Source organism: Solanum dulcamara, chromosome 9, assembly GCF_947179165.1.
Source record: "Solanum dulcamara chromosome 9, daSolDulc1.2, whole genome shotgun sequence".
Taxonomy (NCBI): Eukaryota; Viridiplantae; Streptophyta; class Magnoliopsida; order Solanales; family Solanaceae; genus Solanum; species Solanum dulcamara.
In genome coordinates this window covers 71,990,437-72,018,017 of record NC_077245.1, presented here as the reverse complement: position 1 = coordinate 72,018,017, position 27,581 = coordinate 71,990,437, and the positions used below count along the sequence as shown (strand labels likewise).

At 33.9% G+C, this 27,581-nt stretch overlaps 2 protein-coding genes across 3 annotated transcripts; one reads left to right on the top strand and one right to left on the bottom strand.

Annotated features, from left to right (window-relative positions):
• The first annotated feature begins 229 nt into the window (after positions 1-229).
• LOC129904652 (transcription factor GAMYB-like) lies at positions 230-8,301 on the top strand. 2 transcript variants are annotated; one of them, XM_055980229.1, is made up of 5 exons: positions 230-425; positions 2,775-2,838; positions 4,421-4,751; positions 6,802-7,783; positions 7,881-8,301. In XM_055980229.1, the coding sequence occupies exons 3-5, from the start codon at positions 4,422-4,424 to the stop codon at positions 8,012-8,014; spliced, it is 1,446 nt and encodes a 481-aa protein (XP_055836204.1). In that variant the 5' UTR covers positions 230-425; positions 2,775-2,838; position 4,421; the 3' UTR covers positions 8,015-8,301. The 2 variants fall into 2 exon arrangements, with proteins under 2 accessions (XP_055836204.1, XP_055836203.1); XM_055980228.1 differs by lacking the exons at positions 230-425; positions 2,775-2,838 and having other exon boundaries at positions 4,392-4,751.
• Positions 8,302-9,171: 870 nt separating this feature from the next.
• LOC129902694 (BTB/POZ and MATH domain-containing protein 4-like) lies at positions 9,172-19,826 on the bottom strand. The gene is made up of 4 exons (XM_055978063.1): positions 19,190-19,826; positions 14,730-15,075; positions 14,229-14,508; positions 9,172-9,606 (listed from the first exon to the last, which is right to left on the bottom strand). Exons 1-4 carry the CDS (start codon positions 19,603-19,605, stop codon positions 9,419-9,421), a joined length of 1,230 nt encoding a protein of 409 aa, XP_055834038.1. The 5' UTR covers positions 19,606-19,826; the 3' UTR covers positions 9,172-9,418.
• Between the last annotated feature and the right edge of the window lie 7,755 nt (positions 19,827-27,581).

Genomic DNA, 27,581 nt, shown 5'->3' with positions numbered 1-27,581 from the left:
TGATTAAAATAAAATTTAATTTGTATATCTCAACTAAAAAAATACAAATAATAAATTCTAACGGATTATTTATATAAAAAATCCTCACTTTTCACAAACTAAAAATATTAAAACTACTCAAAAATATATTCTAAAGTACTTTGAACCATCAATATTAATCTTTAGAGATCTTGAGTTCGAGTTTTCTGAGTACAAAGTAGTCTTAAGAAATGTTTTAACACCGAAGGTTAAAACAAAAACCCCACTCCCAACCCCGCAAACCCCCCAAAAAAGAAGTTGTTTGAACCACGTCCAAACATGATCATTTTGCAAAGGAGCCTGTGGAGTGACTGAGGCTACTTGTTGATTTGGAAGCAATGAGTTGTAGACGGCGGTATTGGGATCAATGGGCACCGAATGAGAGAAAAACAAACAAACAAAAAGCTGTAAGCTTTTTAGTTGTAACTGTTACTTTCTCTCTTCTATACTCATTTTCCCTTGTCTTCTTGTTTTACAAGTTCTTGAATTCAGCTGTGAGCTAACACATATTAGTTTCAAAAAACAAGTTTTGTGCTTTTGTTTTTATAGTACACCATTTTCTTGATTTCACATTGTGTGCTTTCCCTTGTTTTCTGTTCAAAAAGGTGAAGGTTCTAGACAAGTTTTGCCTATATATGTATTGGGTTTTTCTTTGAAGTTGTAGTAGTGGGGTTCTTTTCTTCTTTGTGAATTTGGGGTTTTAAGCATTTTCTTGGTTCAATTTGATTGAATTTTTACTTTTTTCAATTATTTAGCTTTTGGGTGTTTGTGTTTTCTTGTTTTTTGATCACCAGCAGCTTCTTCAGCTGTTGTCATTCAGGTAAAAACCTAAAAATCCTCAATTGGGGTTATGATTAAAGTTTTGTGGAAGCTCAGTTTCTTTGAATTTTGGATTCAGCTTGTTGTTTTTATAGCATTTTCTTTATGATTTATGTTGTTCCTTTGTTGCATAACTGAGGTTTTCCATCTTGAGCTTTGAATTAAGCTGAGGCATTGTGTGTTTTTGGTGTTAGATTTGATATCAAGCCATTTTGAAGCTGAGTTTTAAGGTTTTTCTTTGTAAATGCATGTTTTGTGTTAATGTTACCAGTTTCAAAACAAAAAAATCATGTTGTTTTTTTAGCATTTTCTTTAAGATTTATGTTGTTCCTTTGTTGGTATAACTGAGGTTTTGCATCTTGAGCTTTGAATTAAGCTGAGGCATTGTGGTTTTTTGGTGTTAGATTTGATACCAAACCATTTTGAAGCTGAGTTTTGAGGTTTCTCTTTGTAAATTCATGTTGTGTTTTTACAATTTTCTTTAAGATTTATGTTGTTCCTTTGTTGGTATAACTGAGGTTTTGCATCTTGAGCTTTGAATTAAGCTGAGGCATTGTGGTTTTTTGGTGTTAGATTTGATACCAAACCATTTTGAAGCTGAGTTTTGAGGTTTCGCTTTGTAAATTCATGTTGTGTTTTTACAATTTTCTTTAAGATTTATGTTGTTCCTTTGTTGGTATAACTGAGGTTTTCTATCTTGAGCTTTGAATTAAGCTGAGGCATTATGTTTTTTTGGTGTTAGATTTGATATCAAACCACTTTGAAGCTGAGTTTTGAGGCTTTGCTTTGTAAATTCAGGTTGTGTTTTAATGTTACCAGTTTCAAAAAAAAATCATGTTGCGTTTTAAGCATTTTCTTTAAGATTTATGTTGTTCCTTTGTTGGTATAACTGACGTTTTCCATCTTGAGCTTTGAATAAGCTGAGGCATTGTGTTTTTTGGGTGTTAAATTTGATGCCAAACCATTTTGAAGCTGAGTTTTAAGGTTTTTCTTTGTAAATTCATGTTTTGTTTTTAGCATTTTCTTTAAGATTTATTTTGTTCCTTGTTGGTATAACTGAGATTTTCCATCTTGAGCTTTGAGTTAAGCTGAGGCATTATGTTTTTTTTTTTGGTGTTAGATTTGATACCAAACCATTTTGAAGCTGAGTTTTGAGGTTTTGCTTTGTAAATTCATGTTGTGTTTTAATGTTACCAGTTTCAAAAAAAAACATGTTGTGTTTTTAGCATTTTCTTTAAGATTTATGTTGATCCTTTGTTGATATAACTTAGGCTTTCCATCTTGAGCTTTGAATTAAGCTGAGGCATTGTGCTTTTTAGCTGTTCAATTTGATACCAAACCATTTTGAAGCTGAGTTTTGAGATTTTTCTTTGTAAATTCATGTTGTGTTTTTAGCAATTTTTTTAAGATTTATGTTGTTCCTTGCTGGTATAACTGAGAATTTCCATCTTGAGCTTTGAGTTAAGCTGAGGCATTGTGTGTGTATTGTTTTTGTGCGTTAGATTTGATACCAAACCATTTTGAAGCTGAGTTTTGAGGTTTTGCTTTGTAAATTCAGGTTGTGTATTAATGTTACCAGTTTCAAAAAAATAAATCAGCTGACATATATTAGTCTCAAGAAATTTTTTTCTTTAAATTTCTCTTCTTCTCTCTTTTACTCTTTGTTTTTTAGTTGAGCATTTTCTTGGTTTCACGTTGTAGCTTTGTGCTCTTTCCCTTTTTTGCTGTGTTTTTAACCCTTCAAAAAAGTGAAGGTTCTAGAGAAGTTAGGTCATATTTGTATGGGTTTTCTTGTGGGTGTTGAAGTTGTAGTTGTGCGATTCTTTTCTTCTTTGTGAATATGTGGTTTCAAGCATTTTCTTGGTTCGATTCGATTTAATTCTTGGTGTTTTCAACTATTTAGTTTGTTGGTGTTTGTATTTTCTTTTTTTTTGAAGGAACTGATCACCAGTGGTTTGGTCCAAGACACTGTCGGCAACTTCTTCAGCTGTTGTCATTCAGGTAAAAACATAAAATGCTCAATTGAGGTTGTGATTAAAGTTTAATGGAAGCTCAGTTTCTTTAAATTTTAGATTCAGCTTGTTGTGTTTATAGCATTTTATTTAAGATTTATGTTGTTCCTTGTTGGTATAACTCAGAGTTTCTAACATGAGCTTTGAATTAAGCTGAGGCATTGTGTTTTTTTGGTGTTAGATTTGATACCAAACCATTTGAAGCTGAGTTTGAGGTTTTGCTTTGTAAATTCATGTTAAATCTGCACTTTTTTGCATTTCTTAGTAGGCGTTTGGCCATGGATTCAAAATACTTTTCCCTTTATTTGGAATGTATGAAGTTGTATCCCCTTTTCAAACTGTTTGGAAAGCTTTAACTAAGCTGACACAACCTCTCTACCTTTACGAGGTAGGGGTAAGGTGTGCTTACACTCTACCCTCCCCAGACCCCACTTGTGGGATCACACTGGATTACTTTTGGCCTCATGTAATTTGATCATGCATTGTCTCTTTCCAAATTATTTGGCATGCTCCTTTATTTAAGCTGAGGGTCTATTGGATACAACCTCTCTATCTCTACGAGGTAGGGGTAAGGTCTGGTACACTCTACCACCTAGACCCCACTTGTGGGAGTACATTGGGTATGTTGTTGTTGTTGTTGGAATTTATGAAGTTGGAGTTGAGGATAGAGTTGTGTTTGGTTATATTTTTTGCAAAGGAAAGAACACTATATTTGGAATTTATGAAGATGGAGTGGGAAAGAAGGTTTGGAGCACTACTACAAATTTGGAATCCAAACTCTAAGTTGGATTTGGAAATTTTATAACCGAACTCTGATTTTGAAATAAAGTGAAAACTATTCCCCAAAAAAGTGAATAACTCTCATGACCAAACGGATCTTAGTGTTGCTTACATGGAAATTGGATAGTGGAAACAACAATTGCTTAATGGAAGAATCCCCTATTAGAGTTGTGTTCCTTAAAAAAAAAATCACTTGAGTTCGTCAGATGTTGATTTTGAGGTTGAAATATTGCATTTTCTTTTTCAACTGCTATGAGGTTTAAAAGTATGTTTACTTGCTTGATGGTAGTAGTTAGATATCATTTCCGTTGTTGTATATGGGTCTCGACTCTCGACCAATGAGGTTTTCCTTGCAAATTTGAGATAATCATTTTGGTCTACGTTCCTTGTTTTATTCCCAAGAGCTTGTTGTCGTCTTACATAAGTGTTAGATGAGATAAGGTGTGCTTATAGGTTTTCAAAAGTTTGGTTTATCCGTGTCTGCTAATTTCGGAATAAGTTATCCATTTTCATCGTTATCGTTAATTATCTTTTCCTTTTTGTCGTTCTCCAAATATCTGTTCTAAATCTTTCCTCTCAAAGTTGACTATTTCGTTATTGTCGCCCACTTCTGATTGGATGCTCAACTAGCTTTTTCATACTCATGAATGAGGTCACGAAATTTGGCACGTTATTTTTATTACAGCCTTGACGTCGTAATTAACAATTTTATATCCCCTTTCATTGGACCTTACATACTATAAGTGTTCAACAATTTTAGACATGGGTATGACAACTGAATGTGTTGACAGGATGACTTCAGAAGTTGGCATAGATTCAACATCTGTTGAAGCAGCTAGTGTTGGAGGAAATATAGGAGAAGGTGTCCCACTTAAAAAAGGTCCTTGGACTAAAGCAGAAGATGCGATGTTAATTGATTACGTCACAAAATACGGGGAGGGGAATTGGAGTTCTGTCCACAGGCGAACAGGACTTCCTCGTTGTGGGAAAAGTTGCCGTTTGCGGTGGGCAAATCACCTAAAACCAGATTTAAAGAAAGGTGCTTTCACTCCGGAGGAAGAGGAACTCATAATTGAAATGCATGGTAAAATAGGAAACAAATGGGCACGAATGGCTGCCGAGGTATGCATCACGTCTCATTTTTTTTTCCAGAAGCTACCTTATTGTTACAGACAAACTATATGGGATGATTAAAAGCTAAGAATGCTATGTGATATAAATCTCAACTATTCCTGGGGATATTGGTTACAGTTCGATATACAGTTTTGGTAAACAAAAATGTACCATTTTCTCTTATTACCATTTAATTCTTGCTCTAACTCCCTACTTGGTTACTGTATACAGATTCATGTATATAGACTTTAGTGTCATTTTCTTGGTCAAAAGTAGGGGTCGGCTTTGAAAAAAAATGGTTTGGTATTCTCAGTATGCTGTTTCTCAAAATACTCCCCACACCCCACTTGTGAGATTACACTAGTTTTTTACTTTTTGGCTTTGATTTGTTTGGTTTGGTTCAGTTTGGTCGGTTTGAGTTTACACTACAACATAAAGGGTCACAGCCGCCAGAGTGTGTGTTTATATATGCAAATGTGTGTGTGTATTTTTTCTGAACTTTCTTGGAAGAAGTGATTAGAGCTGCTTCCTTATGTTTATCTAATGATTATACAAATAATGCATGCTTTTTGGATTAGATGATATTTTCTTTTCTGGGTACTCCTGGTTGTGACTATGCTATCTAAGCTTCTATCTTTTGTTTCCCTTCTGTTGTTAGTTATAGGGCTGTCTTTTTTCTTCAATTTATAATTGGTGATGCTCGATGATATTTCATATTTGTATGCATGAGTGCTGGCTGGTTAAACAATTTAAGTCTTCTTAACAATCAATTTATTTTTTCCCAAGTCTTCTCTACTAGGAGGGAGACTACAAAGATGTGCTTTTCGAAGCTAGTCTGGATAGATAGTCCACTGGGTTGTATTGGGAATCTGAATTCTGTGTGCCTATAAATTTAGCTGAGAAGTTGTGACTCTCCAAATGGCATGATCCTGGTCTCCATTTGATTTAGATCTTGCACCATCATTTTTTTAAAAACAGCCTTCCATTAGTCTTTCTTACACCCCATGCTAAGGAAAAGAGACAACCACCGCCCACCATACTGAAAGCCCTCCTGCTCCTATTTCCTAACCAAGTTCTCATATCTGAGGTTTTTTCCTACTCAATCATCATCTAATAGGATTTTGTAATGAACTGCTATGTACTGTTGAATCCTTTGGCCATTGTGCTTTCTCCTTTGGTTCACTTTCTATCCACTCCATCTAGCCACTTTAGTTTAATTATATATCTTTCTTCAAAATTCTGTACATTTGCACCGAAACATAGCAGAAGCTGGTGAATCAGTGCACCCTTATGTCCCTTTATGTCCGAACGTAGGTCTGCCTCTAAATTTTAGCCTCAACATACTTATATGTAATATTAGTTGTGGTTGGCAGGTTCATACAACCTTATCAAAAAGTGGTTTAGTTATTGTTACACTTGCATTAAGTTCAGGTAGGAGTAACTATGAGATTTAGAGAACTATACTAGTTTTAGTCAAATCTTAATTTTCCTTAAAAGACGAATTTCTTGTCATTATTGGAATTAGAGGGATCCAAATCTACCAGATATGGAGGATTCATCTATTTTATATTTTTTTATATAGTGGATTCACATAGCGGACTGTGAATAGTTTGGATCAAGACCTATTTGTTGCTTGGTTGCTTGGTTGTTAGTTCTCCCTTCGCGAGGACCGGAACATGTTCTGATTCAAATGAATGGGGAATGAAATTATGGAGTGCTACCTCTATCTGCTAGACGCTAGTGATGATTCTCTCTGTCCTTTTCTTCATCTGGATGTTGCTTTAATTGAATTATTGCTGTATATGTTATGCAGTAAAAGATGATGCTCTTATTTGTGGCGAAACTCATATGCAAAGCATATTTGGATATCACTTTTTCGTGTACTAAAAATGTGGACTCTCCTCTTTCTTTCAAAGGACTTAGTTTTATAGCTTTCATTTTCTAATACTGATTTTGTGTAAACTCTCTCAACTTGAGTGGTTGGTGCCATATGACACATTTCTTCAAAGTTGATTAATGGCTATTAACTTATTTTTCCATGGACCTTCTACCTTTTCAGTTCCCTGGCCGCACAGACAATGATATAAAGAACTTCTGGAACACCAGACTAAAGAGACAACGGCGTGCAGAAAAACTTATGGACCCTCCAGGTGTTTTTTTCCAGGAATTTAGTGAGGACAAACAAAATAAAGAGCTGGCCACATCCTCCTCTGCAAATTCAAATCCTGCACTCTTGCCTATTAACAATTTTGAGATTCCCACTGTGGAATTCAAAAATTTTGAACTTAGTCAGCAGTTTTATTCTCCGGGGCTTCTTAATATTGGTTCTAGTAGCTTTCTTGATATTCCTGCAACTAGCTTACTGGATCAGGGTTTCAATTCTTCCTGGAATATTCGTTCTGTCCGCTCAACAGTTCATCCATCCAAGCGTATACGGGAATCAGAATTTTGGTTCTCTGATCTAAATGTTGATCTTTCTCAAGCTCACCATCAATATCAAAATAATGGTTCTCTGTTTACTCAATCCTTGGGGCTTGCTTCATCGTATACTCATAGTCTGACATCTTATCACCACCCATCATTTTCAGTTGACATTCCTGTTAACCATGCCCCTTTAAATGGCAACGCCTCTTCTTCAGTACCTAGCTGGGAGTATACAATGGAGCTCCCTTCAATCCAAACTCCGATGGAAAGTTGGGATTCACCTTCCTCAATTCCTTCACTTGAGTCCTTCAATACTTTGATTCAGACTCCTCCAAATGAGTATACTAATTCGTGCAGCCTCTCACCCCGAAACAATGGTCTATTGGACGCCATACTTTATGGTTCACAAACATCCAAAGCTTCAAGGAATAATTCATATCAAGAGACTTCTCGTGATATAGTACCTGATTCTTGTCCTGTCCTCCGGCAGATTCAATGGGGAACTAACACTAACGCAATCTCCCCTTCAGGTCATTCTATTACATCGGTGTTAAATGAATACACCCCTAGCAGTGGAGGTTCATTGGAGGAGCACCAGTCGATAGCGCCTTTCATTGGTGAGAATGGTTACTGAATTGACTTATTATCCTAATTATCTGCACAGTCGAAAGTGTACAAATGCTTATGTCATTTGATTTTTCTATGTTTTTTTAGGATACGATGTTAATCAAGAGATGGCTAACTTCGCTCCCACTGCTTGGAATGACGATACATCAAACTACCATTTGTTTTTGGGGACTGATTGGTACTTTGATCCAACTGTTTGGCCTCACAGCAGAATGGGGTAAGAACCACAAAGAAATCAAATATGCATTTGGGGTCTGCTCCTTTTTTATAGTTATAGCAGGGACTTCAAGAAAATAGCCAACTGAGTAGTCACAGTATCTGGCGGTGGACGTGGTTGTTCTACCTCAACGAGAGCATGATTTCCGAACATAATTTTGATAAAAATGTAATTTCCTCAGCTTGCACAGCAATACAAGACAATGTAACATTTTGTGTCCTCTGTAATCCTTTTCTGTTGTACTGCTGAAGCTGGTTTCTGGATATAAAAATGTACGTATTACCAGTGTTTCACATGGTTATACCACTACAAATTCAGTTTTGTTGTACTGACTTGATCAAACAGGTTTCACTGCTACATGAACTCAAGTTCAAAAGATAGCCAGTAAAAGTACAAATAGGATATATTCGTCTTTAGTGACCCATGTAGTAGAGAAACAGATAGGATTCTATAATCTTTAACTGGAGGTCTTAAGTTCGAGCTTTAAGAATGAATAACATGTTGGTGGGAAGCACTTTCCTAGACTTTAACCTTACATGACAGAAATCTAAATCAGTCAGGACATCCGAGACGGAAAACTATTTTAAAAAAGGGAAGAAGAGAGAAGATATCTGTCTCTTCAAATATTAAGGTAGTTTTCCATCACTGGATAGAACAGGAAACTATCTTTTCTGGCCAAAAATCATAAGATTAACTTTAGTTTCTTCTAAAGAAGAAACAATAAAAAGCACTAAATGGTAAAATAAATATTTTCTTTTAACAGTATCATATCTTCCAACCCCACGTTGTGGGATTTCACTGGGTTGTTGTTGTTGTATATCTTCCAACAACACAATTTGTAACTCTTACCTACTGATAATTCATGCAAAAGCCTACTTGTCTGTATAGTAGGAGTCGTTTAGTGTGAGGTATAATAATCCTGGAATAAAATGCAAGATTATTATATCCTATGTTTGGTTGGAGGTATTAGTTAGTCATTGGATTATTTATCTCACCATTTATACCATAGTGATAGGATAAATTATTCCGAGATAACTTGTTTCCAACCAAAACACAAGAAGTGACAAATTTTGCAATTCAGTAAATCAGAGCTGAGTCAGCATCTTTTTACTATACAACAGCATGCTTGAAATCCAAACAGAACTATCCTTACATTGATGATTTACAGATCAAGCTTTACCTTACCTGGCCAATGGAAACCAAACCTGGTTTTATCACGAAGGTACAAATTGGTGTATTTAGCAACTTTCAGGTTATACATATAATACGCACGAGACGTTCATCAAAGATGTTTGCAGAAAACTAATGAACATTTACCTTTCTATTACATTGTTGTAGTTTTACCAACATTTCCAGCACATCCTCCAATATACATGCAACAAATTTTAACAATTTCCTACATCTAAAATCAGGTCCGTTGCCTGATCCTCCTCCCATTAGTATCACCGCCGTCTGAAAGCTGTGCCCAAACGCTTCTAGACTTCCCACCTCCACTGCTACTATCATCCTCACAACCTGCCACAGTTTTAAGAAGCTCTGACTGAAGAGAGGGGCAATTTTCTTTAAGGTACTCAAAACCATCTGATTGCATGACAGCTGCCAAAATACAAAGAAATAGATGAATGGAAATCTGTAGTGCGAGAAAATTAAAGAACATTACACAACAGATCAATTTGTTGTTTGTTTTGGGAACACAACAGATAATAATAACTACACCGTAGTCTCATACAAGTAGGGATCGGCTATATGAATCCCCACTTAATAGATGCAAATTCAAAATATGTTACTTTTGGATGTAGTAAAAGTATTCAAAATCCAACTAAACTCCGACAGTAGTCAGCCATTAGCATAAGCAAGGTAATGTGTAACATCGCATTCATAACAACATTCAAATTAATAGCAATCTCTCATGATGTAGAATGGCTTACTCACAAGAGTTTAGGGGACTCAAAAATTATTTTCTCAGTTCTGTAGAAACTTCTGATTCTCTTAATCAGTTTCAATGGTTTATCAGAAAACTTGTTTGAGAACAAAAGTCAAACTCTACTTCCAAAAGAAGCGGCCTTCATAGTTCCCGCAAAAAGCACTAGAAACAGTACAATTAGAATGTGTTTGGTATGGAGGGAAGCATTTTATGTTTTCAATTTTCTCATGTTTGCTTGGTCAAAATATTTTAGAAAACATTATCTCTAAGGAAAACAAGCTCCTTAGAAATGAGGGAAATGACTTCTCTAATGAAATTAGAGAAAACAAGTTCTATAAGTGACATTCCAAGTTCATTGTGTCCTCCCCATCCACCCAACATCAACAATCCACACCACCCTTGACCATCCCACCCACCAACACCCCCGAACCCCCTCTCCTAATATTTTCCAACAAAACATTTCCCATGAAAAATAGTTTCACACCCCCTTAGATCTATATGTTGCACCCAACTACACAGGCCATCAGCTATTCATTTTTCCTTTCTAAATCAGTCAACGATTGATTGGATCTCTTTCAGTCTTTTCTACAGACATTTGACATCCCTTCACACTTGAGCCAAAAGGCTGCGCCTTGCTACCATACCTTTTGAATCTGAGTGTAGGGTCTTGTTAGTGGCTAAAGCTGTTTCAACATCTATATAGATAATTCTTAGTTTCTGATTCTATCTTTACAAGAGATTTGACAACATCGTACGACCAGTAGCCGATTAGCGGCATCCTAACTACCAAAGCTGCATGACATCTGTATTTCTTGCTCTCTGTTAGACTCTTACTAAAAACTACCTGAGACACACTTAGTATTCAAGCCACAAACTGGCTCTGTATGAGCACCACAACCTAACCAAAGAGTTAGAATCTAGAAGGTAGAAAACACATTGCACTTCCAATTTCTAGAATTCTTTTGGGAGAAGGCCAGCAAGAGAACAACACACCCATGCATACATATTTTATCTTGTCATTTTTAAATTCATTTTCCATGAGCATGTAATTTCAGTGGTTAAAATCTATTATATAAGAGATGGAAGTCTATGACACACCAACCAAAACCACTCATTCACTATATTGCAGTCAGCTAAATAGGGTCAAATTCTTTTTAGAGAGTCCTCAGCAGCCACTATATGTATTCCAAAAAATATAGGATCTAGTTCTTTAAGAGAGTCATTAACAGTCGTTAATAATCATATTGCGCTAAAACTAATTGCACATACTCGCTAAGTACCCAACAATTCTGTCAGAGAGTTTACGATGGTTTAACAATTAAATAATTTCCTATTAGTTAATGGAATGGTTTACGATTTCCTCCTTGTTATACATTCATTCAGCAGATAACTTCTTTGAATTCAAAAGCTGGAAAGTTTTACAGGGAAGTTACATCGACTTTGTTATTTTACATTAATTCTGCAGATAACTTGCTCAATCTAATATAACTATACAACAACAACAACAACAACAACAACAACAACAACAACATACCCAGTGGAATCCGACTAAGTGGGGTTTGGGGAGGGTAGAGTGTACGCAGACCTTACCACTACCTCGATGAGGTAGAGAGACTGTTTCTGAAAGACCCTCAGCTCAAGTGCCACAACCCAAGTAAAAGATTAAGAAACAATAAAGACAACATAGCAATGAATAGGAGAGTCTACCGTGAAGAAACAACACTAACAGCAAAAAAAGTGTGATAATAGAGGCACGATACACAACACAATACGTTGATCCTCCACTAATCCCTCACCCCTACTAACCTTCTACCCTAATACGCGTCCTCCACTTCTTCCTATCTAGGGTCAAGTCCTTGGTAATATGGAGTAGCGTCCAGATCACCTCTCCCCAATACTTCTTCGGCCTACCTCTACCCCTCTGATTCCCTCCTACAACCATCCTATCGCACCTCCTCACTGGGGCGTCAACGCACCTCTAACCATCTCAGCCTCGCTTCACTCATCTTGTCTGCCGCAGAGGTCACACCTATCTTCTCCCGAATAACCTCATTCCTAATCTTGTCGCTCCTAGTATGACCACACATCTATCTCAACATCCTCGTCTCCGCAACATGCATCTTCTGAACATGAGAGTTCTTGACTGGCCAGCACTTCAACCCATACAATAGGGACGGTCCAACCACCACTCTGTAAAACTTTCTTTTAAGTTTGGACGGTACCTTCTTATCGCACATGACTCCAACCGCAAGCCTCTATTTCATCCAAGCCACCCCAATCTAATATAACTATATAAGATTTATTTTGATAGTCATTGACGTCATTTACAACCAAATTGAGCTCAAGCTGATATAACCCATTGCCGCAAGTACCCACAAATTCTGTCACTAAGGATTCACCATGGTTTGTCATTGGAGAAGTTCTTTTAGCTTATAGATGTTGAGACTATAATTAAGTAATAAAAATACACTCTTTCTAACAACTTAAGCTTTAAGATGAGATGATCACACACTTCAAACATGTATTAGTATTAGATTAGTTCTATTTTACCTTGCTTACTAATCTAAAAGGAAGGTTGCTTTTCCACTAGTTGAGTTGTTGATTTCACGACTGTTGCAGGTGAAATTTGAGGTGATGTGGGAACTGGTAAAGAGCCCACCTGACATAGTTAACTCATAGACTCATCTTCAACTGAATTGAAGTTTGTGTCCGTAACTTTAATGACAAGACGGAACCCCGGGGCTTTAATCTAGAGGTAAGAGCGATGTATGAGTTAGGCACACATCATGGGTTTGAATCCTGCCTCACATAAAAACCTGGTTTTTAAGTGGAGAAGGGTAAATGAGCCCATTATCCATCAAGTTTCGAACCGTTTCACTGAACCTCAAGGATTTCTCTAGTTACCCCAAAAATGAAAAGTTTAGTGACAAGACGGTCCATGCCAAAATTCACTAGCACGAGTCTATCCCTATTGGCCTACCTCTGCCAGATCACGTAATGATCCACTTCATTTTCCGGGTAAGTCACCTTATTTGCTTCATTGCTGATTTTCTCTCTCTTGCTTCTTCATTCTGGATTTTCTACAACTACCAAAGTGAAAAAAAAGGGATTGGCTTGAGACAAGATGTTTATTATTGGGCCTGATGGGATGTTTTTGTTATTTTTTATGACCATGGTGTCCGGACCAGCTTTCGCGCACCTCGACTAATTCCACGGGATACCTGCCACCTTCCACTAGCAGGAGTAACCAGGTACCTGTTGGGATGTATGCTGGCCACAGAATATTGTCTGGGTAATCTGCAGCCTATTTATATTTGTATAAGGGGAGGAGAGGGAGGGGGGGGGGAGAGAAAGAAGTCATTTCACTTTTCTTTTCTTTTTTATTATTGTTACTTTCTCAAAAAAAAATATTAACAATGGGGTGAAACCCACATACAAGCCAATCTTCTACACAAATAAGGATCTCATGGGTAAACCAAAAGGAAACTTATAACAAAGTCAACAAACTACTTCGCAATTTTACAAGATGTTGTTCAACCCCTTCAAACGCTCCCCTATTTCTCTCTTTACAAATAACCCCACACAATTGCTAAGGGGACAACATTCTGATGTCCATCCCTATGACTAGAGTACTTCCCATTTCTCGTTCTTCCCTTTTGAGGCATGAAAGAAAAACATGCTGAGAGTATGTAAATAACACTGGAAACAAAAGTCAACAAGTCAGGCCTTATAACAGGACATACTCCATCAGTACTATAAGTTCACTTCAGCTCACATGAGCTACTGGAAAATGATTTGATACTCAATATCATAGATTGGATCTTTTTCTTCATGAGTTAAAAAGGATCATCACATACGGGGACAATGTTAGATGATACTCACTTAAGGATATGGACCGAAAATGTTGATCTACTGGGTGGAAACTATAGTGCCCAAGTTTGAACAAGAGAGACAAAACAAAGCAACAAATAAAAACATTAGAAACTGTATCCAGGTCCACTACAGGTAAACTACAACATAGAGATAAAGAAAAAGGTAGGCAGGTGGGTGGCAATGACATCTGAGAAGGAATGTTGACTTGAAGCAGCGGTGCATCAAATGACAAACATGATAGGACTATGTAATGAGAAGATGAGGAGTCTTGTGTACGGTCAATGTCTCATAACAAAGATACAATAAAACATAGCATTTAAGTTTGTTCCAATCCAACATGTGAAGATACAAACAACTTAAATCTAAAAGTATGAGATATCCGCAAAGAAGGGAACATGATGCAAATACAAATATCTCGTACCAGCAAGATTTTCAGCAGAAAAACTTAGGCAAACTGATTTGAGCTCAGCGGCATGGTAACGGTCTGCTAAATCAAGAATTTGTGCAACAGAGCTGATAGAGATATCTTTGCAAAGATGAGACTCACACAACCTCCTCAGGCGTGTTAACTCATACCGATCAGCTGCTGCTAGCAATTTTGCTGTCAGAGTGTCAGATATACAGGGGGTAGTAGAAGAAGTACTAGTTGCTTCTAGCTCTTCTTCTACAAGAGCATCTCTGTATATGAAGTGCAGCATAGCCTTGTACAAGAAAAATCCAAAGAGCAGTGAGTTAGTATTCCACTTCTAGTTTGAAAGAACTCTAATCTATTTTTGCCAAAAGCAAATATGTAGAAGCAATTACAGCCAGACAGATGGAGAAATGTGATAATGATATTAAAAACAGATATACATTGAAAAAACAAGAAGAAATAAAGTTTCTAAGAAGAAATCGCCATAATAAGATAAAAGGAGATGCTCACTTTGAAGACCTCAGGTTCCATATCATTAACCACAATTTCCTGCTCATCGCCTTCCTGTCCATACAAAAATTCAGTGTGGAATACAGGAGAACGAGCAGCCAATACCAACTTATGGGCATGAAACATTTCACCAGCCACATTGAAAATAACATCTGAAGCTTCCATATTTTCCAAAAGCATGCCAAAATGTGCTCCAATGTCCGGGTCTGGGACCTGAATTGTATGCAAGCTCGAACAGTCTATTGTAGAGCGCACAACTCCAACAGTGCAATTAATCTTCAAGCAGTCATCCTTCAAATAATCTGAAGTCTCAAGCAATGCTCGTCTAAAAAACCGTTTGTATCCCCTATTAGCACACAGATAAACCACTTCAGGAAAAGTCTTGAGTTGCAGTATAAAAGATTAAAGCAAAAATAAGAGAAAAGTTTGGCCAAGCAGGCTAATCAGAATGCTATAAACAAGATTATTCTTCTTTTTTTCAAGTTCCTGCCAAAATGGAAGAGAATCTTTTTCCCATTACAAGTACAAAAGCTTCTCTATTTAGCTATAGGGGATCACCAAAGTCTAGTGTTTTCTTTTGAGTTATTCAAAATTAGTTTTTACAACAAAAATACAAAAGGCATAACAATTGAACTTAAGCTGAGATACAACATAAGTTATTATTGGAATTTTGGGTAGATATAGTCCACTAATGCTAGTTCTAACATCAAAATCATTGGTTTTTTCCCTAGTTTTTCAATTCCACCAAGACTCTCCCGAAGGTGAGAAATTTGTGCCTCACTGCAATTTGAGAAGGTGATGAATAATACCCACTAATTATCCTTACCCTAATATAAAACTTCCTAACCATAGTAAAAGAACTCTTAACAAACATCAGAGATAGTTTAAGCATACCAACAACAATTAAGCCTTAAATACGAATTATCTTGTTGCATGGATCCTTCGCTACCATTAAAATATGTTCTTAGTTAAGTCTGCATTAATTCCGACAAAGCCTAGGTTTTTTAGACAACATTTTCTAGTATTTTAGATCTATTCCGTCCTCTTTTACCACCTTCAATCATCATAACATACCTATAAACCAGTCCATTTTTTTAATCCAATCCATCATAATATAGCACCTATGGACCGGTCCATATAAAAATCCACACAGGAATCAGGACATGCCCAAATCATCTAAGACATTCTATCCATTCTATATGCTACTTGCGCCAACAGTTCAACTCACATTTCTAATTTTGTCAAATATTGTATGATGATGGAATCTATCTTTAGAAGGTTGAGAAGGATTATGATGAGCTGGTGTTATTTGGGCAAAGACGGTTATCACATTTTGCTATAGTGCAAATAATCTAACAACATATGTCATCTTCCACTCTCTTTTTTTCTTTGAGGTACAAGGGTCACGTCAAGGATGGTGAAGGAGACAATCACCACTTGATGAGTAATAGGAACCGAAACGAGAATACGACAATTTGGTATCTCTACCAAATACCAACTCAGTGACTAGCTTTTGGGCTGTTAATAAGGTCTAGCAAATTCTGATGCCTTGATTTAGATATAAAAATAAACAAGCAATATTCATTTAATGGATTCTATTGTGCATATGCAAACCCAAACTGATTTACTTTCTCGAAAAGGAACAGCTATATTTAGTTTAATTCTTCATTTGTCATGCCTATGGAAGTAAATTGGATACGAGCAAACACTATGTTCAACAAAACTAGCTAAATTACCACATGCAGCCGCGATGCTTCAAGGTATATGGCCCGCTCTCAAGAGATCGATTGAAATGGCTATGAATCTCATGTTTTCCTTTACCACTCTGATCAACAAGAGTCAACTCAAACAAAGCCCTAACATCCGGTCCTTCACTAGCCAAAGCAATGAACACAGACACATATGTCGAATCTTCGGGATTCTTTCCATCAGGATAGAAGTAAATAGCCCACTGATGACCTCCGACGGTGAAAGTATCACTGGCAATGGGTTTTCCGACACCCATCCCTTTAATCAACGAATAACCCTGGATCACGAAATGGTGTGACCCGTTAACCGTATCAGTCACAAAACGAGAGCTCGTCGGCGGTGCTAACTCGCCGACGGTGATCTTATCGGGAACGTGAGTCATTGTGGGTAAGTCTGACATTGTGAATTCTCCCTACACTATATAGTTTGGAAATCCGTGGATTTTTAGGGTTAAACACAGAAATTAAAGATGAAGAAACAATGGACTTGTAAGATTTTTCTTTGAATTTCAAATCTTTTGGGGAGAATTTTTCTATAAAAAATGGAGGAACTCAGAATTTATTTTTTTTAGTTCTAAGAACTTATAAATCTCAATTGAGATTCGCTACTTATAAGAATGTTATTCAGAAATGAGTTACAATGGTGACCCACCCACCCAAAAAAAAAGAGGAAATCACAGCCAATTTATATTTTTTATACTATAATAGTAAAACGTAACTTACATTTTACAAAGCAAAATTTCAACAGATTATACGGTAAAAGACAAGAGTTCAGTTAATAATCACAAATTGTGTCTTATAAGATCCAGGTTGTCCGTTTACAATTCTCAAATTCCACTTTTATGGGAGTTTACGCCCTTTCTCAAACCTATCGAGCTCTTTCGAACCTTCATCTCTCCTCAACGAAGTCATTAAAGTGATATAATTGAGATCCTGCTGAACTTTTGTTAATGAAGGCATAAGTGTAGTTTCAAAACCCATAAAGTTATGCCTTGAGAAACAATTTTATCGGATAAGACAAGAGTTCTCTAAACTTAAACAAAATTAGATATTTTTTCATATCAATTTATGTGAAACCCTTTTCTTTTTAGTCCGTCTCAAAAAGAATGTCACATTATCTTATTTGGCAACTTTTTAATTGCATCATTTCCATTTTATTCTTATTGGATCCCACTAAACATTTTATTAGGAGGAAAAATCAATTATAAGTAGGGTAAACAACATAAATCCCACTAGTTTAGTACCTAATTGTCTCCCTTCCCTTCAATTTGTATTATTACGAATCCTACCATATTTTTCAGCTCGAAAACATGCATATGTCGCGTCCATATACATGTAGCTATAAGGGGGATCACCAAAGTCTAGTACTTCCTATATGTTATTCAAAATTTTGCTTTTACACGAAAAATACAAAAGGCATATCAATTGAACTTCAGCTGAGATACAATCCAGATAAGTAACTATTGGAATTTTGGGTTGATATAGTCAACTAATGCTAGTTCTAGATTTTTCAATACTACCAAGACTCTCCTGAAGGTGAGAAATTTGTCTCACTACAATGAGGTACTGTACCGCTACCACTTGAGCTTCACATATACAATATATTTGAGTATGTATAAGCATTTTATGAAGTTCATTATCATATGGAAGTTTGAATGACCCCTAGATTATGGGTTGGAAAGGGCGGTAGATTGGTGGTTTGAGAAGATGATGAATAATACCCACTAATTATCCTTATCCTAATATAAAACTTCCTAACCATAGTAAAAGAATTCGTAACAAACATCAGAGATAGTTTAAGTATACCAACAACAATTAAGCCTCAAATACAATTTTTCTAGTATTTTAGATCTATTTCTTCTCTTTTAACACCTTCAATCATCATAATATCGCACCTATAAACTGGTCCATTTTTTAATTTAATCCATCATAATATAGCACCTATGGACCCGTCCATATAAAAATCGACACAGGAATCAAGACATGCCCAAATCACATGAGACAACCTAATCTTGTTCTATCCATTCTATATGCTACTTGTGCCCAACAGTTTGACTCACATTTCCAATTTTGTTGTATAACGATGGAATCTATCTTTAGAAGGTTGAGAAGGATTATGATGAGCTGGTGTTATTTGGGCAAAGACGGTTATCACATTTTGCTATAGTGCAAATAATACAACAAACACATGGCATCTTCCACTCTCTTTTTTCTTTGAGTTACAAAGGTCACGTCAATGATGAGGAAGGAGACAATCACCACTTGTTGAGTAAGAGGGACAGAAAGGAGAATACGACAACTTGAAGGATTGTGTTATCCCGTATTTTTATAATTAGGATTCGTGAAATACTCTGATTCTGACCATTAAGAAAAAAAAACAATATCTGACATCAAAAAAAGAAGATCTTTAAATGGGGTTTATCTCTACCAAGTACCAACTCAGTAACTAGCTTTTGGGCTGTTAATAAGGTCTAGCAAATTATGTGATTTGAAATAGATATAAGAACAAACAAAGCAACATTCATTTAATGGATTCTATTATGTATATGCAAACCCAAACTAATTTACTTTCTCAAAAAGGAACAACTGTACTATACTAGCCCTCTTGATCATCAACTTCAACTAAATTAAGTTCAATTCTTCATTTTCCATACGTATGGAATTAAATTGGATACAAGAAAACACTATGTCAAACAAAATTAGCTAAATTACCACATGCTGCCGCGATACTTCAAGGTATAGGGCCCACTCTCAAGAGACCGATCGAAATGGCTATGAACCTTATGTTTTCCTTTACCACTCTGATCAATCAGGGTCAACTCAAACAAAGCCCTAACATCCGTTCCTTCACTAGCCAACGCAATAAACACAGACACATACGTAGAATTATCTTCAGGATTCTTTCCATCGGGATAAAAGTAAATCGCCCACTGATGACCTCCGACGGTGAAAGTATCACTTGCGATGTGTTTTCCGACACCCATACCTTTAGCCAATGAATAACCCTGGATCACGAAACGGTGTGACCCGTTAACCGTATCAGTTACAGAACGGGAACTCGTCGGCGGTGCTAACTCGCCGACGGTGATCATATCGGAAACATGAGTGATTGTTGGTAACTCTGACATTCTGAATTCTCTAAACTATATAGTTTAATAAAAGGGGAAATTCATGGATTTTTTAGGGTTAAAAAACAGAATTGAAGATGAAGGAACAATCGATTTGTAAGATTTTTCTATGAATTTCAAATCTTTTTTTTTTTTTTGGAGAATTTTTCAGTACAAAAATGGAGGAACTGAGAATTATTTTAAAATTTTTTTCTTAGTTCTAAGAACTTAATATAAATCCCAATCGAAAATTGAGAATCGTCGCAACTTATAAGAAAGGAGTTATAATGGTGACCCCGCACCCCCACTCCCAACCCCCACCCCACCCAATGTATATTTTTTGTTAATAATAGTATAATAATGTAAGTTATGTTTTACCAAGTAAAATTTATGTGGATTATACATTGGAAGAGGTATAAGTTCAGTTCGCAACTCACAATTTATGTTTTATAAGCTATAATTTAGCTTTTGTCGAACTTATGTTGATAGAGGCATAACTTCAGTTTCAAAATGCATAAATTATGTCTTTAAGAGACAATTTTTATCGTACAAGATAAAACAGATGATACAGAGGTGAGAAAATCAGATAGAAAATAATGTAAAACATTCGCGGCATTCTTATCTGAGAAGCGAGTATATTCTGTAACAGACTAAAGAACATGTGTAGCTGCACTTGGAAGGACGAAAGTACCTCTGGCTAAAGCAAATTTGTCATCCAAAATGCGTATGCTTCTAGTAGTTTATACTAAGAAGAATTCAAAATTAGATACTCTCTTTTGTCAATTTATATGGCATTCTTTCTTTTTTTATATATCCCAAAAAAAAATATAGCATTTCCTTATTTAACAACTATATAATGACATCATTTTTATTTTACTCTTATTGAATCTCACTGAACATTTTATTAGGAAAAGAATAATTTAAAATAAATTTAATAAGAACAATTTGCTAAACATTGCAAATCTTTCCTTTATTTCTTTTTGTTTTCCTACAATCTTTTTAGGGGTTACATATTAGCCCCATTAAGTCTAACTATAAGTTGTAACCAATTAAATGGACATTTCAGTCCCCAAAACACCATAAAATGGTGACAATTCATATTTTTTCTTTCTTGTAAAATTCAACAAAAAATCACTTTTAAGTTTAATAGATTTAAAGTGAAAAAATGATTAGTTTTTATTTTATACTTAAAAAGAAAAGGTTTTTTGATATTAATTTTTCATGAAAGGTTATTTATAAATAAAATTTGAATTTGAATTTGAATCAAGAATCTGATTGCTGAATCTTTACAACTTCATATTTCTTCTACCTTTTTTTAAAAATCATCATGAAGATCATGCATCTTAAGATTTGAATATATTGAAATATGTGCATAACAAAAAAATATAATGTAAGACAACAAAGATAAATATGCCCAAAATGTATAATTACGATGAATATTGTACATTTTATGTATTATCAATGTATCAATACATCCGTTATTTACTTATTTGTACAAATTGAACTTTCAGAAGCAGTCTCTCTACTTCTTTAAAGTAATGATAAACTTTACATACACTCTTCAGACCCCACTTAAAAAGATTTCAATGGATATGTTGTTGTTATTGTTATTTGAATTTTTTTTGTATAAAAATGGAGCAACTGAGAATTATTTTTTTCTTAACTCTAGCAACTTAATATAAATCTTAATTGAGAATTAAGAATTGTCGCAACTTATAAGAAATGAGTTAAAATGGTGACCCACGACCCCCCCTACCCCAAATGTATATTTTTTGTATTGTAATAGTATAATGTAAGTTATGTTTTATGAAGCAAAATTTCTACGGATTGTACATTGGAGTCATAAGTTTAATTCATAATTCACAATTTATGTTTTATAGGATATAATTTAGTTCCTGCTGAACTCTTATGTTGATGAAGGAGTAAGTTTAGTTTTAAAACGCATAAAATTATGTTTTTAAGAGACATTTTTTGTCAGAGAAGATAAAACAGACGACACAGAGGTGAGAAATTCAGACAAAAAATAATGTGAAGTATTTGCGGCGTTCATAGATGAGAAGCGAGTATATGCAATAACAGACTGAAGAATATGTGTAGCTACACTTGGAAGGACGAAAGTACCCCTGGCCAAAGCAGATTTATCGTCCCAAGATGCGTTTGCTTCTAGCCGCTTATACTAAGTAGAATGCAAGTTAGATACTCTCTCTGTCTCAATTTATGTGAAAAAGAGTAGTTTTTATTTTATACTTAAAAAGGAAAGATTTTTTGGTATTAAACGCGTCTGCTTCTAGCCGCTTATACTAAGGAGAAAGCAAGTTAGACACTCTCCCTGACTCAAATTATGTGGAAAAGATTAGTTTTTATCTTATACTTAAAAAAAGGTTTTTTGGTATTAATTTTTCAATAAAGGTCATTTATAAATAAAAGTTGAATCTGAATCAAGAATCTCGTCGTTGAATGGATTGGTTTAAAAAACCAAAAACTATTAAAAATATGTTAAAAGAACAAATAGATTTACCTGTTAATCAAGATTTATTAAATACTTGGACTATTCCTAAAGTAGATGTGCAAACTATTTATAAATTAGGCACATTTGAAAGATTTGCTGGTAAGACAACTGTTAAAACTACCGAATTAAGTTTTACCATGGAAAAAGAGAGTGATATTTTCCATCTTTTTACTCAAGATGATATTGATTATTATAAACATAAAGATTTCAATTATTTGCATATTGGATTAGTGCAAGTTGCTTTTAAGCCTTTAACCTTAAAAGGTTTGCCTGAATCTTTTATTGCTGCTTTGAGAGATGGTAGAAATTTAAATTGGAATAATTCTTTAATTGGTACAATCCAATCTAGTTTAGCTTATGGTGCTATTTATTTTAACGCCTATCCAAATTTAAATGTTGCACTATCTGATGTGAATGTTTTACAGTCTTTGATTTTAAATGTAAAAATTAATGGTTATAATTATTTACCTCGTACTGAAGTGATTTGTATTTGTACTAGAATTGTGTATCGACCTTTGTATACTTTATCACCTAGGTGTCGTATTGCTGACCATAATAATGAGACTGTATTATTTGAAAATAATTTTTCTAAGTCTAAAATTATTACACGTAGATTAATTAAATGGGAAGAAATTAATTTTCCTGAAGAATGGATTATTGAGGAGGCTGCTGTCCCTCAAAACATTACTTGTGATGATCTTACTGAAATTTCCCAAACTTCAGATGGGACTGTTAGACTTCGTTTTAATAATGAAAATATTCCTAGAATTACTAATTCTTCTTCTAGATTAACTAGATCTATGTCTTCTTATATTTCTCCGGCTAATTACTTAGTAGATATACCATCTAGGGCATCTACTTCTCAGATTAGAGAAACTATTCCTCAGAGATTTGATCATATCATAATTGATAATAAAAATATTGCTAGAGGAGGAGATTTAAGTGAACCAACAGATTCTGAAATGAATTTTCCAAATGGTTTAGATGGATAGTAAATCCATTGATTTTAGTCCGGATTCACCGGCAAGAAAACAAATATCTGAAGAATTTTTTTGTACAAATTGGGAACCTTTTAGACATTGGTTTTTTCAATCATTTTTCCCAGAAGAAAAGAAATATTTTCAAGAAGATTTTTATACTGATCTAGCTAAAGAAAATATTTTATTATCATTTGTGCCTTGGTTCATGATTAAATATGTAGGCCAATATTTATCTGTCATTGAACATGAATATAGATTATCTACTGGTGATATTGTTATTTCTTCCTTACCTCTCATGCAATCTTTTGATATCTATAAAGAAGGAAAAACAATCAATTTTACTGCTTTTGCTAAATTGTTTAATAATAAAAATGCTTTAGTAAATTGTGAACATGTGAATTTATTATTAAAACAGCAAAATTATGCTAATTATTATTTAAGTGTTTTAGGTGAACATGTTATGTCTTTACATAAGCATCTTGATAATTCTTTAAAACAAATTAAGATTTTACAAGAAAAAATTGATTTATTTACAAACAGAAAAGAAAAAGGAGAACAAAAGATTGTTAGAAATACTTTACAGCCACCTCCTAAAGTTCCTAATTTCAAAACAGAGTCTTCAGAAGATATTGAACAACTTTTAAGAGATAAACTTAAAAGTATTGATTTGTCTTCTCAAATTAAAAATTTGGATTTACAACCTCAACCTGTTTTATCTGCAAAAGAAGAAGCTTTTATTAAACAAAGAGCCCGTCATGATTCTTCTGTGAATAGGATTACTACTAAATGGGCTGATAAACCTATTCAACGTATGTATTATTATAATAGACCTACTCTTGTTGATGTTTTAAATGAAGAAAGGGAACATGTTTTTAATAACAGTTATAATTATCGAGAAATTTATGAATGGAACATTGATGGTTTTAATGATAAACAGATTTTTACTACTGTACATAGAATGTTAATGTATAGTACTATTTCTAAAGTTAATAAGAATTCTGATAAAGAAATTGCTTATATGATTGTTGCTGGTTTTACTGGTCAGTTAAAAGGTTGGTGGGATAATTTTTCAAAAGAAGAACATCGTAAGACTATTATGAATACCACCACTGTTTCTACTATAGAAGGCCAATTAGCCTATCAAACTACGGATGAATCTACTTCTGAAGGCCAAGAAAGGGCCAATGCTATTTATACTTTAGTCACTACAATGGTTGAACAATTTTGTGGTAGATGGACTGATAAAGCTGAAACAATTAGAACTACTTTACAGAATTTACGCTGTAGACAACTGTCTGATTTTAGATGGTATAAAGATATTTTCCTTAGTAGAGTAATGGAATTACATGATTGTAGTCATGAACATTGGAAGTCTAAATTTATTGATGGATTGCCTTCTATTTTTGTTGAACGTGTTAGAAAAACTCTTCGTGGCACTGAAACAAAGATTCCTTATGAAAAACTTACTTATGGTAAGATTATCAGTGTTTGTACTCAAGAAGGTTTAAATGTTTGTAATGAGATTAAAATGAATTATCATATAAAGAAGAATAGATTAAATGAAAAACAACAATTGGGTGAATTTTGTGACCAATTTGCTTTTGATATGCCTATTACTGCTAGAAAAGGAAAAGTTTACCCTTCTAAAGAAAAGTTTTTTAAAAAATCTCGCAAAGTTAAGCGTAGAGAATTATCTAAATCTGATTTAAAAGAGCTTCCTAAAAAATATAGGAAAATGTATAAGCACAAAGTAGGAAAGAAAGATTATAAAAAGAATGTTAAATGCCATAAGTGTGGTAGATATGGTCATTATGCTATTGAATGCAAAACTCAGGAAAAGATTAAAGCATTAGATTTGGATGATAAATTAAAAGATTCTTTGTGCAAAATTCTTTTATATTCTGATAAGGAGGATTCTCCTTTTGGTACTAATGAAACAAGTTCTGATTCTGCTTCGTCTTCTACTGAAGACCAAGTAAAAGTTTTACAAAATGAAGATTTATATTCAGATTCTGATAGATCTTTCTCTGATGATGAATGTGAACCCTGTCAAAAGGGTATGTCTTGTGAAAAAAATGATAGTTTGTATAATTTGTTATCCAATTTTCAGGATTTAAATTTAACTGTTATAGATGATGATAAGATTTTTGATATTTTAAAAACTGTTAAGGATAAAGATTTAAGAAATAAGATTTTTGATACTATTTTTGATGAAGGTACTAGTAGTAGCAAGATAGATGAAAAACATGTTGATATTATCAGACAACAACCTGCTTATTATTCTATGGCTGATTTAAAACAAATTTTAAACAAAAGAAATTTCTTTTCAAAAGAGGTGACTACTTGTGATTTAAGACAAGAAATTAATATTTTAAAGGATGAAGTTATCCAGTTAAAAGCCCAAAACAAAAGTATGGATAAAAGGATTTTAAGTCTTGAAGATTCTAAAACATTTGATTTATTTTTATAGGCTAACAAACCTGATGAAAATCATAAACAAATTATGCTAGAACCTAATTTACAAAATACTGATGAAGATTTTCTAAAAGAGATTAAATTTGATACTAATAGTGAATTCTTACAAAAATTGAGTATTATTACTTCACAAAAATTCTATATTAATATCACGTTGCAAATAGATTATAATTTTAGAAAAGAATTTATTGCTTTATTTGATAGTGGTGCAGATGTTAATTGTGTGCAAGAAGGGATTATTCCTTCTAGATATTTTTATAAAACTACTCATTGTTTAAGATCTGCTAATGGTAGTAAAATGAAATTACGTTATAAATTACCTGAAGCATTTTTGTGTAATGATGGTATTTGTTTACCTCAAAGTTTTATGATTGTTGAAGATATTTCTTGTCCTATTATTTTAGGAGTACCTTTTATGAATGCTATTTTTTCATTAAAATATTGGGATAATAATAAATTAATTGGAACTTACAAGAATAAAGATTTTCAACTAAATTTTCTTACTAAGCCATTTACTAAAACTATTAACCAGATTGTTGATAAATTGATTTTAAAAAATCAGCAAATCAATTTTATTAAACAAGAAATTAGTATTTTAGAAATAGATGTTATTTTGAAAAATCCTAAATTACAGGAAAAAATTGAGTTACTAAAAAACCAGTTTATTTTAAATATATGTGCGGATCATCCTAGTACTTTTTGGGATAGGAAGAAACATGTTGTTACTTTACCTTATGAAGATTCTTTTGATGAATTAAATATTCCGACAAAGGCTAGGCCTTGTCAAATGAATTCTGATTATTTAGAACTTTGTAAGACAGAAATTGATAATTTGTTAAAAAGGAATTTGATTAGACATTCTAGTTCTGCATGGTCATGTACTGCTTTCTATGTTAATAAACATGCGGAACAGAAAAGAGGTGTTCCCAGATTAGTGATTAATTATAAGCCTCTAAATAAAGTTTTAAAATGGATTAGATATCCCATTCCCAATAAAAAGATTTATTAGATAGATTACATGATGCAATTATTTTTTCTAAATTTGATTTAAAATCTGGATATTGGCAGATACAGATTTCTGAGTCTGACAAATATAAGACTGCTTTTAATGTGCCGATGGGTCAGTTTGAATGGAATGTTATGCCTTTCGGATTAAAAAATGCCCCTTCTGAATTTCAAAAAATTATGAATAATATTTTTATTCCCTATACCAATTTTATTATTGTTTACATTGATGATATTTTAGTATTCTCTAAAAATGTTGAGACACATTTTAGACATTTAGAATTATTTCAGAAAATTGTTATTCAAAATGTGTTAGTAATTTCTAAACAAAAAATATTTATTTTTCAGACAAATGTAAGATTCTTAGGACATAATATAGAAAAGGGTAAGATTAGTCCTATAAACAGGAATATTGAATTTGCTTCTAAATTTCCTGATGTTTTAACTGATAAAACCCAGCTACAAAGATTCTTAGGAAGTTTAAATTATATTTCTCCTTTTGTTAAAAATTTGGCTACAGATACTGCTATTCTGTATGATAGATTAAAAAAGGATCCTAAAGCTTGGAGTGATTTACATACTACTGCAGTTAAAAATATTAAATCAAAGGTTAAAGAATTGCCTTGCTTGACTTTAGCAAATCTAAACTGGTTAAAAACAGTTGAAACAGATGCTTCAAAAATCGGTTATGGAGGTATTTTAACCCAGTATTCTCCTATTGATAAAAAAGATTTTATTATTCAATTTTATTCTGGTAAATGGAATACTAGTCAAAAGAATTATGCTACTGTGGCAAAAGAGATTTTAGTTATTGTTAAATGTGTGTTAAAATTTCAGACTGATTTATATAATCAAAAATTTATTATTAAAACAGACTGTCAGGCTGCCAAATTTATGTTTAACAAAGACTGTAATCATAATGTTTCAAAACAGATGTTTGCTAGGTGGCAAGCTTTATTAGCCCCTTTTGATTTTAACATTGAATATAAAAAGGGTATTGAAAATAGTTTGCCTGATTTTTTTACCAG

Bases quoted from the DNA above. Each gene is read 5' to 3' on its own strand.
- LOC129902694 (XM_055978063.1), bottom strand. From the start codon at position 19,605: ATGTCAGAGTTACCAACAATCACTCATGTTTCCGATATGATCACCGTC. The intron at 14,509-14,729 runs GTGAGCATCTCC...TTCTTGTACAAG, and splicing joins TGGAACCTGAGGTCTTCAAA to GCTATGCTGCACTTCATATA. The intron at 9,607-14,228 runs GTACGAGATATT...GTATTTTGGCAG, and splicing joins TTCTGCTGAAAATCTTGCTG to CTGTCATGCAATCAGATGGT.
- LOC129904652 (XM_055980228.1), top strand. From the start codon at position 4,392: ATGGGTATGACAACTGAATGTGTTGACAGGATGACTTCAGAAGTTGGC. The intron at 4,752-6,801 runs GTATGCATCACG...CTACCTTTTCAG, and splicing joins GGGCACGAATGGCTGCCGAG to TTCCCTGGCCGCACAGACAA. The intron at 7,784-7,880 runs GTGAGAATGGTT...ATGTTTTTTTAG, and splicing joins GTCGATAGCGCCTTTCATTG to GATACGATGTTAATCAAGAG.